Raw genomic sequence first — 11,877 nt, forward strand, 5'->3', positions numbered from 1 at the left:
GCCATTGTTTGACCCTGCCTGTTTACCACATCTCTTTAATAAAGCCTGCAGATGGATCCACACGTCTCACGTCTCGTCAGCCCCGTTACAGAGTTAGAGGAACTTCGTAATTTGTAGCATAAACACAATTTTTAAAATCAATTGCTCAAAAGGAATTAAACTCTTCCAACTAATTTAGTTGTGGCCCTGGAACCAATTAATCTTATTTATTTAAGTTAAAACAGTATTATTTTAGCACCGTCTACATACTATTATAGTTTTTATTTTTATATTTTCTATTTAATTTTAAATTAAAATAACATTTTGTTGTTAAAGTTTGAGTAATTTTGTTGGATTTTGTCATTTGTCAAGTTTTTGTTTTATACAGATAAGTGAAACTGAAACTAAAACTGAAATGAAATTAATAAAAACAACACATAAAAAGTTAAAAGATTTTATATTTTAGTTAAGTTTTTTTTATCATTATTATTTTAAGAAACGTTTTTTTATGGTTTTAATTTTAGGCCTTTATCACACTTCTACGTCTGAAAAGCATAAAAAAACTTCCGCTGCAGCCTATATCAATGGATGACGGGATTGTTGTGACTTATTAATGTAAAATTCAGCACAGACACGTCTCCTAAAGACACCAAACTCAGTTTACCATCATTAATTGAGTATTGTGAAACCAAGGAAGATTTCTTGACTTAAAGGGGAAGTGCGCAAGCCATACTGTATGTGAATGCGCAATACTTCAGAGTCTGACCACCTTATTTTATTACAGAACTGCAAGAAAACAAAACAATACAAACAGCATATCACATTAAAGAGCATTTCAATTAGTCAAACTGGCAGGCGGAAATTCCTTTACGCTACTAATCAGAGCCGGATGTGAAGACACGTGGACAGTGATAAAGGCCTAATAGCACAGCCATTGGTCAAAGAGTTAAAACAGTAACCTTAATGTGGCCCAACACAACCAATCAACCACGAGCTACACTTCAGCACAATGAGAACCACAAAACACCAACAAAACTGAAACTCTTTTAAATGTTAAACATAGCAGCATTAAAGGCAGGGTATAGGTGACCTGTCAGATTATACTTATATCACACATTATATTTATATTTGTATGAAAGCTTATTCTGGCCAAATATATAAAAAATTAGAGCATCTGACTTTGCTTCACTTTGCTTTTACTATCATTTACGGGTGTGTTTATCTGATGGTCCTTGTGTACGGTTTGCATCAGTGGGACGGTTTGTGGCCGTCTGTGTGTCAATGTGTTACTTGTTGTTTCTTTCTAATTATTTGTGAGATCATGTTTCCCATCACGGGCTTGACTGATGATGAGGTTTAGGGTGTGGGTGGAGGTTTCAAAGCTTTGGTTTACAAGACAACTGAGATGTTCTGGCCTCAGAACACTGGCATGAAGGTGGAAGATGAGACTGTGAGTGTTGATTACGGCTGGGCCATATGGCAACGTCAGAACGTTTGAGCAATTCAAGATTTTGATTCAGATTTTTTTAACATAGTCAACTTAAAAACGTAACTACAACATGATTCAAGTAACATTCTCTTTATTAACCATCTGGTTAAAAAAGTTATATTCCATGTGCAGCACACATGAAGTGGTCAACATGGTGTAAAGGTGAAACAAATGGCTTGTTAAAAATCTTTGCAGAAAAGATACATGAAATATGATGACACACACAAACAAACACACACACACACACACACTTCCTGTTCACAAGTTTGAGGTCAGTAAGGTGTTAATATTTAGCACTCAATTGCTTATATATTAACATGCGTATAAGATGCCTATATGTACGGCTTGCATCACAAGAATAAATACTATGTTCAAATAGAAAAGGTCATTTTTAATTGTAATAATATTTCACAATATTACTGTTTTTACTGTATTTTTGCTAAAAATAATCCAGCTTTGGTGAGCAGAAGAGACTTAAAACATTAAAAAATATTTCTGACCCCAAACTGTTGAACAGTCGTGTAGTTTTAGGTAGTTGGACGCAGCCTTGTATAATATATCACACTCAATATATATTTAACGTTACATTTCAGATGTTTATAATATTTTGTGGAAGATATAAGGGACGAAGAGGGTGTGAAAATGAAACTGGTAAGTGTGATCTGGTGCCTATTCTGGACTATATAACAGGAAATGCTGATGAAACGCTGTTCTCATTTCTCAAAAAAGCAAGGCTTTTCATAAGTGTACGTTTTCTTGATGCTGACAGACAGTTCATGGATCAGTCTTTGTGTTTAAATGTCATATTATCCTTTATTAAAAAGGTCTTATCGTTTCTTTCAGTGATTTTTAATAAAGGAAGAGTTTGTTTGAACATTGTACAACCTGGCTGTTTTAGACAAATGAGCTTAAGCCAGACAGTTTGTGTTTGAAGGTACAGCTTGTAAAGTTGTAAAGCTTTTTTTTTAATACAGTGTAGCATATATAAACATCAACATGATCCAATCACAAGCGGTCAGTGCTGAATTCAGCCCTAAAGGGTGCTTTTGTGATTGGAACAGTACCATTTCCAAGAATTTGGTTGTTTTGTTGTTCCGTCTCTTTTTGACACTCTTTCTTCCACGTTCTCCTGAGGATAAGTAACACATTTGAAGCGCTGGCTTGACCCGTTCTGCTCATGAAGCAGTACAGAAGTGGATCGGCCAGGCAGTTGAGCATCGCGAGGAAGACGCTGACCTTATATCCGAAGAAGAGCCAGTTGGGATACGGACAATCCTCCAGAAAAACCCTCAAAACCATCATGATGTGCACAGGCCCGAAACACAAATAAAGGGTCAACAAAATGCTTCCAAGAAGCCTGAAGACGTGCCGGCGCTCCATTGACACAAGCATTTGGTTTCTCTTCACGTCCGAACATATCTGCCAATAACAGAAACCCACCACCAATGCGGGAATGAGGAAGCCTACTACAAAACGAGCAATGTTGACCAATCTTTGCGCTTGGGGCAAAGGAAATATATCCAAGCAGATTGAGTACTGCTCATTGTAGACACTGTCTGGATGCATGGTCATTGCGTTGAATATGACAGTAAAAATCCAAGCAGCAATGCTCACGCTGACCGCAGTCTTGCGTTTTCTAAAAGTGCAAAATTTGAGCGGGTGAACGATGGCTAAGTAGCGATCCACCGCAATGCAGCTCAGAAGCATAGCGCTGGTGTAGAAGTTCGTGAAGAGCAGGAAAACACAAATGACACACATCGTCTTCCCGTGAGGCCACTCGTCGTAAAGAGTGAATCGAACCCACACTGGTAAGCACGTGATAAACAAGAGGTCCGAGAGAGCCAGGTTAAACAGATAGACACCCAGCTCGTTCTTCTGACGGATGAGCCGATACGACACAAACAGGAAGAAGACGTTGGACGGGATGCCGATCAGGATCACAGCCAGATGGAGGGCTACAAATACCGTCTTCTCGGGATATGCGGATGGGTAGCAGTCATCTGATTCGTTCAGGCTGGAGGTGTTCATCAATTCGCCCATTATGTTCATCTCAAGGCAGCTAGTTTAGAAATAAAAACATTTTTTACTATGTGAGAGTTTTACTTCACAGTGGAATAGCAATTATGAATCAAACTGTTCATGCAAAACTGTAGCAAAACTTATTCACCACTGCTCCAAACCTCTTTTCATGTTGCTATTTTCTATAAGTCAGCAGTTCTTAATCCTGCATCACACCACTTTGCTGGGCACTTACAGTCGATTGGAACAAACTTCTGAAGCGATAAGAGAAAATACAAAATGCTGCTATAGAACCGCTGCTATAAGTGAATGTGGATGGATGCTGCTGAGCTCACGGTCATATGATAGCAGATTTAGAAGTTTGAGGTCAGTAAGATTTTTACATTTTTAAATTGAGATTTTTAAACAAGATTCTTCTGCTGCTCACCAAGGCTGCATTTATTTGATTAAAATACAGTAAAACAGTAATATTGTGAAATATTATTACAATAATATAATAATTTAAAATAGCTATTTTGCTTTAATAGCTAATTTTAACATATTATAAAATAGAGCCCGACCGATTTATCGGTCTGTCAATTTAATCGGCCGATATGAACCTGTCCCAGACATATTGGCATCGCCGTATATGCCGCAGATATGCCACTGATAGGACATTTGTTTTTACAGAACATAAAACGCAGATAAAATGCTTGAAAATGGTGTAATTACGTAGTTTGTCCAACTGAGCGCGCTCCATTTTTTGCTACTAGCGACCTGGATGAAATGCTTTAAAGCGTATGGAATACCATTGAAACTTTGAACGGCCATATCTCTGTAACGGCGGGGTGGATACGCACCAAATACAGGTGGCTTGAGTTTGTTGAATGTTGATTTAGCGCTACGCTGTCACCTAGTTGGAGAGACGCAATGCTATTAAGCAGCGGTTCTTAATCCTGTTCCTTGCGACCCCCCGCTATGCACATTTTGTATGTTTCTCTTATCACTTCAGAGGTTTGCTCTATTCAGCCGTAAGTGCCCTGCGAAGTGGACTTCACAGGATATTCTGCCATGATTCCAGTTCGAAGGGAACGTACATGTTACATTCAAAGGGCATTAAAGTGCGCAAGGCGTGAATTTAAATAGTATTAATTTACAGAGGTATATAATGTCACACTTCTCTAGTAAGTTTCGTCTGTGTGTGAAGAAACACTATTTGCGTAGTGAAAATCCGAAATTCCGAAGTGAAATAAACTTCAACTGAATAAAGTTGAATGGAATTCAATTGAAATAAAGTTGAATAAACTTCAACTTGACTGTTCAGTGCACTGATGTCAGACTCATTTTGGATAATAAAGTTTATTGTTAAATTGTTAAATACCCTGAGACGTGAATTTAAATAGTATTTATTTACAGAGGTATATTATGTTACACTTCACTAGTAAGTTTCGTCTGTGTGTGAAGAAACACTATTTGCGTAGTGAAAATCCGAAATTCCGAAGTGAAATAAACTTCAACTGAATAAAGTTGAATGGAATTCAATTGAAATAAAGTTGAATAAACTTCAACTTGACTGTTCAGTGCACTGATGTCAGACTCATTTTGGATAATAAAGTTTATTGTTAAATTGTTAAATACCCTGCCTCCATTACATATATTTGTCACGTCATTGTAAATGTTTGATCACCACATTTGATTGATTATTACAAAAAAAAAAGTGTTTATATATATTCTGTTTATGTATATATTGTATTCTATATATAGAACCAGTCAAAAGTTTGGACACACGAATGGGAAAGTGTCCAAACTTTTGACTGGTACTGTACTATAATATGCACATAAAGATTATCATCTGATATATCGATATCGGCCTTTTTTACTTCCTAATATCGACATCGGCCCTCAAAAACCCATATTGGTCAGTCTCTTTTATAAAACTTAATTTATTTCTGTAATGCAAAGTATCACATTTCATTTTTTAAGCCATTTGAGAGCTATATTTTCATCTCTTCCTCACACAAAACTATCATATTTGTTTAGAAGACTTGTAATGTACCCTCCTTGTAATACAGACTTGTAAGATTGTAATATATGGACTTTTTTACAAAGCTTAAGCTTAACAGTCACTGGTTGCTTTTGCTGTACGGAAGAGTGGCGTCAATATTCTGACTAAGATCTGCTTATACAAAAGAAATAAAGTCACATGAGTCGAGCGACATGAGGGTGAGTAAATAATGACACAATGAGTGAACTTTCCCTTTAAGTGGATTTATTTACTGTCCCACAATATCTATCACAAAACAGCCCTAATATTACTAGAATAACATTGTAGCTTCACTAGAATGTTGAAATAAATCAACCAACCAAACATGTGCTGAATTTTACCAGAAGAGGATCAAATCTAAACTCACCATAAGTGCAGCGATTCAGGAATCTTGTTTTTGGACAAAATTATGAAAATATGATAAGATTTACAAAGATATACATGAAAGAACTGCACATTACAACGATCTCCTCCACAGGGGAGGAAATACGAAAAATATCACTTCCTTGTTTAACCACAGTGTGCAGAAACCACCAAACACTCGAGAAGTGACACTATGATTGCTCAAACTTATTTTTATGTTTCTTCTGCTTACCAGTTTGTTTACTACATATGGGCTTTTTCATAAAGGAAGTAAAATGTTGGACTTTACACTCTAAAAAACAACCTAATTTGGGCTGGATAAATATAGGACAGAACACATGTTGGGTTAATTTTACCCAGCAAACTGGGTTGATTAATTTTTACTATAAGACTAACTTTTTTTTACTTCAAATAATGTTTACAGATTAACTTACAGATAACTTTTGTAAAATACTCCACACAACCACTGGTTTGCATGATAACTTCCTTTATTTTCCTCTATTTACATCATTTACAGCATTGTTTATATTGTTTTTAATGCGTAGGCTATACATATTGCCTATATTTAAACTCGTTTAACAAACATTATAAGAAAGAATTCATCATTAAGCAGAAGTAATTCACGTGTAATCGGCCAGTCTCTGTTATTCTGTTTCAACCGTAACGGCGCTTTGCCGAAACAAGCTGCGACTGCCTCCATAACCTGCCCATAAACAAACAGTAAACAGCTCTGAGGACATATTTTAACATCCAAAGTATTTATATTCTGTATCTTTATGAATAAAATCGGTTATTTTATGCAAAGCATCAGGCTTTTCCATCAGGCGAAAAGACCGTCGCGACATTCGTTTAGGTGACTCACAGTGCTCTGCAAGCACAGTAACGATTTTATAGATAAAATAAAATGTACACAAACCTGTATTTTACAGAAGAAATGCATCACTTCAATGGAGCTTAGAACTGCTCTCTCCCGAAGAGGACGCAAACTCACAGCGATAAATAACTCAACCTCTGGGCTACGTATGACCCAGGATCTGAGAAACACAAAAACTACCCAAACACTGAAAAAATAACCCCAAAAAAATGACCCAAAAGGCTCAACCCACCATTTGGGTTAAAAAATAACCCAGGATTATAGGAGTGTAAGCTAAAGTATTTTAACTTAAATCAATTTGGTGTCATATAGTGAAATAGAAATCATAGAAGGCCCTTTAAAGGGGTCATAGGATGCCCATTTGCCACAAGTTGATATGATTCTGTAGGGGCTTAATGAAAAGTCTGTAACATAGTTTGGTTAAAATTTCTCAATGGTCGTGTATAAAACACTTTTTTACCCCGTCAAAAAACAGCTCTTTTCAGATCAAGCCGTTTTTGTAGCATTTTTCTTTAAATGTTAATGAGCTCTGCTGACCCCGCTCCTCTCTTCCGAGCTGCTCTCTGAGGGACTGTTTACTTTAGCTGCATTCATCGTGAAACTTGCTAATTAGCATATTATTAGGAAAGGCGATTTGCAAAGATTCATTACAAAATATTATACTCACTTCTTCTGTAGATGAGGCTGGGTCACGAATGATTCGCGCGAACATAGACACATTTAGGTAGATCGGGGGCGCATTCCCTTCAGAAACAATGTAATCCACTGCGAGTTCAGCGGCTCAGATGTCGGGAGTAAAGGACGACTGCTATGTAGGGGAAAACATTTAACGAGATAAAAAAAAAACACTGGGTGGATCATCATCATTATAGGGTGGTTGTGTACACACACTGCCAACACACATTTCAGTTCAAACAACTTGTAAAAGTGCATGTAGCATCCTATGACCCCTTTAAGTAGAGCAAACTCATTGTCAAAAGAGCTGTATGATCATTCTGCTAAATTTCCCATTGCTTGTGTTCTTTGTTTTAGTAGAAAGAAAGAAATTCATACAGGTTTAAGCAACTTGAGTGAGTGAGTGAGTGAGTGAGTGAGTAAATAACGACAGAGGTTTCCTTTTAGGTGAGTCATTCCTTTAGTTTCTTACATCAAGTGTTTTTATAGCAGTGGTTTATTTTGCATTTCTGCCAGATGAACAGGTGAAGTCAAACATCTCTCAGAAACCACAGATGAAGTTTCGATAACAGGTTTGCATCTTTGTTGCAGCAGATAAGATATGTTTCACAACTCTCGTTTCTTTTCTGGAAACAAATACACACACCAAACAAATGCACGGAAATGCACAAGTTTCGCCTGCTCATTTGTATATAACTCTTTTCCACAACTCAAAATATCAATGAAGTCATCAAAACAATAATTTCACACGTATTCACAATTTATATTCGTATACAAACTATTTAAACAGAAACCTTTAGGTTTTTAACCCTATAAAGCCACTGTATCATATTTGATACAAAAATTGGCAAGGCCTCTAAATGATCAACATGATCAAAATTTAGCTGAAAAACCTGTTTCATACCATCTACTCTATGCCTTCTGTTGTCTGATTGACTTTTTAATCAAGTAAAAATCCTTCAGCTGGAGCTTCACATGTTTTTCTACTGTCAAATCTTGACTGATTTGTATCAAGTAAACATCAGAATAACTGTAGTCATATTTCCAGATGAACATTTACTGCACTGAGGCAGCTCGGTTTTACTTGATTCTCCATCAATCATGCTTTAGAGTCTCAAATCTGATCCTCAGGATCTTTTGAGGAGCGTTTGTTTCCAGAAGCTTTACTTTCACTGTTCCTCAGCGGAGGAATGATCTTCACAAGCCTCCAGAACATCTCACGGTTATTTCTTCAGCTCTCAATCACTGCATTATATGTTTGGATCATTTCAATCTCATCTTACTGAGACAGATTATTGGAGATATAGAGTGACGACTGAGATTTATATCATTTTATGTCAGTATCTGCTCTACTGTTATAAAGATCTCACTGATTTACATTACAAGCAACAGAATTTCATCTTTTTGTCTATATAAATATCGGCATCTGCGCCAAATGGCGTATTTTTACTCAGTTGTCTAAATGAAATTGAGCTGTTTTCCTTTCCATATTCTCACTATATCACACTATATGAGTCATACAAGCCTGATGTATCAAATATGATACTCAACAAAAACATGTAAGCAAACTTTTTTTTGTCTGAAGGTTCAATAAACTGTTCCATTTCAAAAAATTTTATTTTTCTGACTATAATTTCATATGTCAGACTTTACAGGCTTAAGATCTTAAGAGTCTGTCAAGACATTAATATACAGTATATTTGGAGTCTCAGGGTTTCATCACAGATGAATACATCTTACTGAATTGCTCCTCACAGAGCTTAAAAAGTATTTTAATTTCAATTTTGGCACTGTCACTTATGAGACAATAAAGGATGGGGTCTAAAACACTGTTTATAGTAGTCGTAGCCACAAACACCATGTAAACGTCTCTGAGATTCTTCGCGATGCTGCAGTTTCCAGGCTCCAGCAGTCCTCTGATGAACATCACCACCTGGAAGGGCGTAAAAGCCAACAAGTAGGTGAAAAGGAGAGAGAAGAGAAGGCGGCAAATCTTCCTCCGTTCGCTGACCACAGTGGATGTGCTTTTCTTCAGCGCCCTGATGATCTCCTCGAAGCAGAAGCTCATAATGAGCACAGGAATGAGAAATCCCAGGACCGCGCGTGTGATGGCCACGTTGGCGGCGGCGGCGCTCATTATCATCGGCTCCTCGCACATACGACTGGCAGAAAAGTTCCCGATCGCCTCCGTGTAGATTAGAAGGCCCAAATGAAGCACGATCTCCACCAGCCATACGATGACGCTCACCAGTACTGCAGTTCTGACCTCTCGCACACGTGTGAAATGCAGCGGAAACACGATGGCTAAATATCGGTCCATAGAGATGCAGCACAGGAACCCTGAACCCACATACAGTAGAAGCTGTTGAACATGACCACCGCTATAACGCTGCAAAGACCATCGTTCACCGCATTGCCGAGTGCCATCATGATCCAAACGGGTAGAGTGAGGATATACAGCAGATCTCCGACTGACAAATTAATCAGATAAACCGCCAAATTATTGTCCTTCTTCATCAGAACCCAGGCCACGTACAGGGACAGACAGTTTGCTGGAAATCCAATGATGAAGAACAGCGAGTAAGCTGCCGGGTACATGTACTGCTCCACCGCGTGTCCATGCGGAGAGATAGTACAGTTTACAGAAGTGTTCGGGTCCATGGCAGACGCTAAGGTATCATTTTTCGAAAGGAGATGAATGCTACTCTCAGGTACTTCCAGTGTTTTTGTACCGTGTAATGTGAGTAGGCGTTGCATTCACGGAATAATGAGCCATGCAAATCATGTTTCACAAAGAACTAGGACAGCATGACTGTTGATTTCCAGGATATATATTTATTTGTTTATTTAAAGGATTAGTTCATTTCCAGAAAGAAAATTCTGTCATCATTTACTCACCCTCCACGTGTTCCAAACCTGTATGAGTTTCTTTCTTCTGTTGAACACAAAAGAAGATATTTTGAAAAATGTTGGTATCCGAACAGTTAATGGGCACCGTTGACTTCCATAGAATTTTTTTTTTTCCCACTATAGAAGGGTCAATGGTGCCCATTAACTGTTCGGATACTAACATTTTTCAAAATATCTTCTTTTGTGTTCAACAGAAGAAAGAAACTCATACAGGTTTGGAACACGTGGAGGGTGAGTGAATGATTTTCATTCTGGAAGTGAACTAATCCTTTAATATGATCACGAACCATAAATTTGGGATCAGTCGCCATTTATGTATGAATTTACGTATTTATTTGATAGGATTACTTCCCATACAATTGCAATCACTCCATTACATATTTACATATTTATAACATATGGTAAGTGATCCTATTTAGACCACCCAATCTAAGTTTTCTTTTTAATGCCTAATCATATATATATATATATATATATATATGATTAGGCATTAAAAAGAAAACTTAGATTGGGTGGTCTAAATAGGATCACTTACCATATGTTATAAATATGTAAATATGTAATGGAGTGATTGCAATTGTATGGGAAGTAATCCTATCAAATAAATACGTAAATTCATACATAAATGGCGACTGATCCCAAATTTATGGTTCGTGATCATATTAAAGGATTAGTTCACTTCCAGAATGAAAATCATTCACTCACCCTCCACGTGTTCCAAACCTGTATGAGTTTCTTTCTTCTGTTGAACACAAAAGAAGATATTTTGAAAAATGTTGGTATCCGAACAGTTAATGGGCACCGTTGACTTCCATAGAATTTTTTTTTTTCCCACTATAGAAGGGTCAATGGTGCCCATTAACTGTTCGGATACTAACATTTTTCAAAATATCTTCTTTTGTGTTCAACAGAAGAAAGAAACTCATACAGGTCTTGCCTCGTCATAAAAATGTCAAATTATCTGATATTTGAAGAGACTGATCAACTTTGACACACAGTCATAGGGTCCATTCTATGACTTCATTTTGTTGGTTGCACCACATGACTTTGGCAGACAAAAGTTTTTCAAATATTAGTAAGAAGTGAAGTAATTTTGTTTAAATATAATTTTATTATTTAAAAAATATTAAAATAAATAATAATAAAAGTTTGTGCTAAATACAGGGTTCACACAAGGTCCTTAAAATTCTTGAATTTAGCTTTTAGAAATGTAAGATCTGAAATATTCTGAAAATCACCTTGTTTTGGTAAAAAATGCTTACAATTGTTTAAATTTAAAACGAATTAGGGATATGACTCTTTATAATTGAGTCTCTATAACAGTTGATGGTAGCTATTGACTTCTACAGTATGTAAAATCACTACGGAAGTCAATGGCTACTGTCAGCTGTTTGGTTACCAACCAATATCTTCTTTTGTGTTCAGAAGATGAAAGAAACTCATACAGGTTTGGAACACGTGGAGGGGGAGTGAATGATTTTCATTCTGGAAGTGAACTAATCCTTTAATATGATCACGAACCATAAATTTGGGATCAGTCGCCAT

General features: G+C 36.8%; 2 protein-coding genes across 2 annotated transcripts; both read right to left on the reverse strand.

Moving 5' to 3' along the window:
• Nucleotides 1-2,411: 2,411 nt before the first annotated feature.
• LOC107678733 (psychosine receptor-like) lies at nucleotides 2,412-5,975 on the reverse strand. Its single transcript, XM_016474111.1, has 2 exons — nucleotides 5,878-5,975; nucleotides 2,412-3,527 (listed from the first exon to the last, which is right to left on the reverse strand). Exon 2 carries the CDS (start codon nucleotides 3,515-3,517, stop codon nucleotides 2,474-2,476), a length of 1,044 nt encoding a protein of 347 aa, XP_016329597.1. The 5' UTR covers nucleotides 3,518-3,527; nucleotides 5,878-5,975; the 3' UTR covers nucleotides 2,412-2,473.
• Nucleotides 5,976-9,130: 3,155 nt separating this feature from the next.
• Nucleotides 9,131-10,083, reverse strand: LOC107678714 (ovarian cancer G-protein coupled receptor 1-like). The gene is made up of 2 exons (XM_016474084.1): nucleotides 9,840-10,083; nucleotides 9,131-9,762 (listed from the first exon to the last, which is right to left on the reverse strand). The coding sequence occupies exons 1-2, from the start codon at nucleotides 10,081-10,083 to the stop codon at nucleotides 9,131-9,133; spliced, it is 876 nt and encodes a 291-aa protein (XP_016329570.1).
• Between the last annotated feature and the right edge of the window lie 1,794 nt (nucleotides 10,084-11,877).

This window comes from Sinocyclocheilus anshuiensis, unplaced genomic scaffold (genome assembly GCF_001515605.1).
Source record: "Sinocyclocheilus anshuiensis isolate Anshui unplaced genomic scaffold, SAMN03320099.WGS_v1.1 scaffold208, whole genome shotgun sequence".
Lineage (NCBI taxonomy): Eukaryota > Metazoa > Chordata > Actinopteri > Cypriniformes > Cyprinidae > Sinocyclocheilus > Sinocyclocheilus anshuiensis.

What these genes read in the sequence shown, in the direction of transcription:
- LOC107678733 (XM_016474111.1), bottom strand. Translation starts at nt 3,517, where the DNA reads ATGAACATAATGGGCGAATTGATGAACACCTCCAGCCTGAACGAATCA.
- LOC107678714 (XM_016474084.1), bottom strand. Translation starts at nt 10,083, where the DNA reads ATGGACCCGAACACTTCTGTAAACTGTACTATCTCTCCGCATGGACAC. An exon ending in TTGGATCATGATGGCACTCG is followed by an intron (nt 9,763 to 9,839) that starts GCAATGCGGTGA and finishes ATGTGGGTTCAG; the next exon opens with GGTTCCTGTGCTGCATCTCT.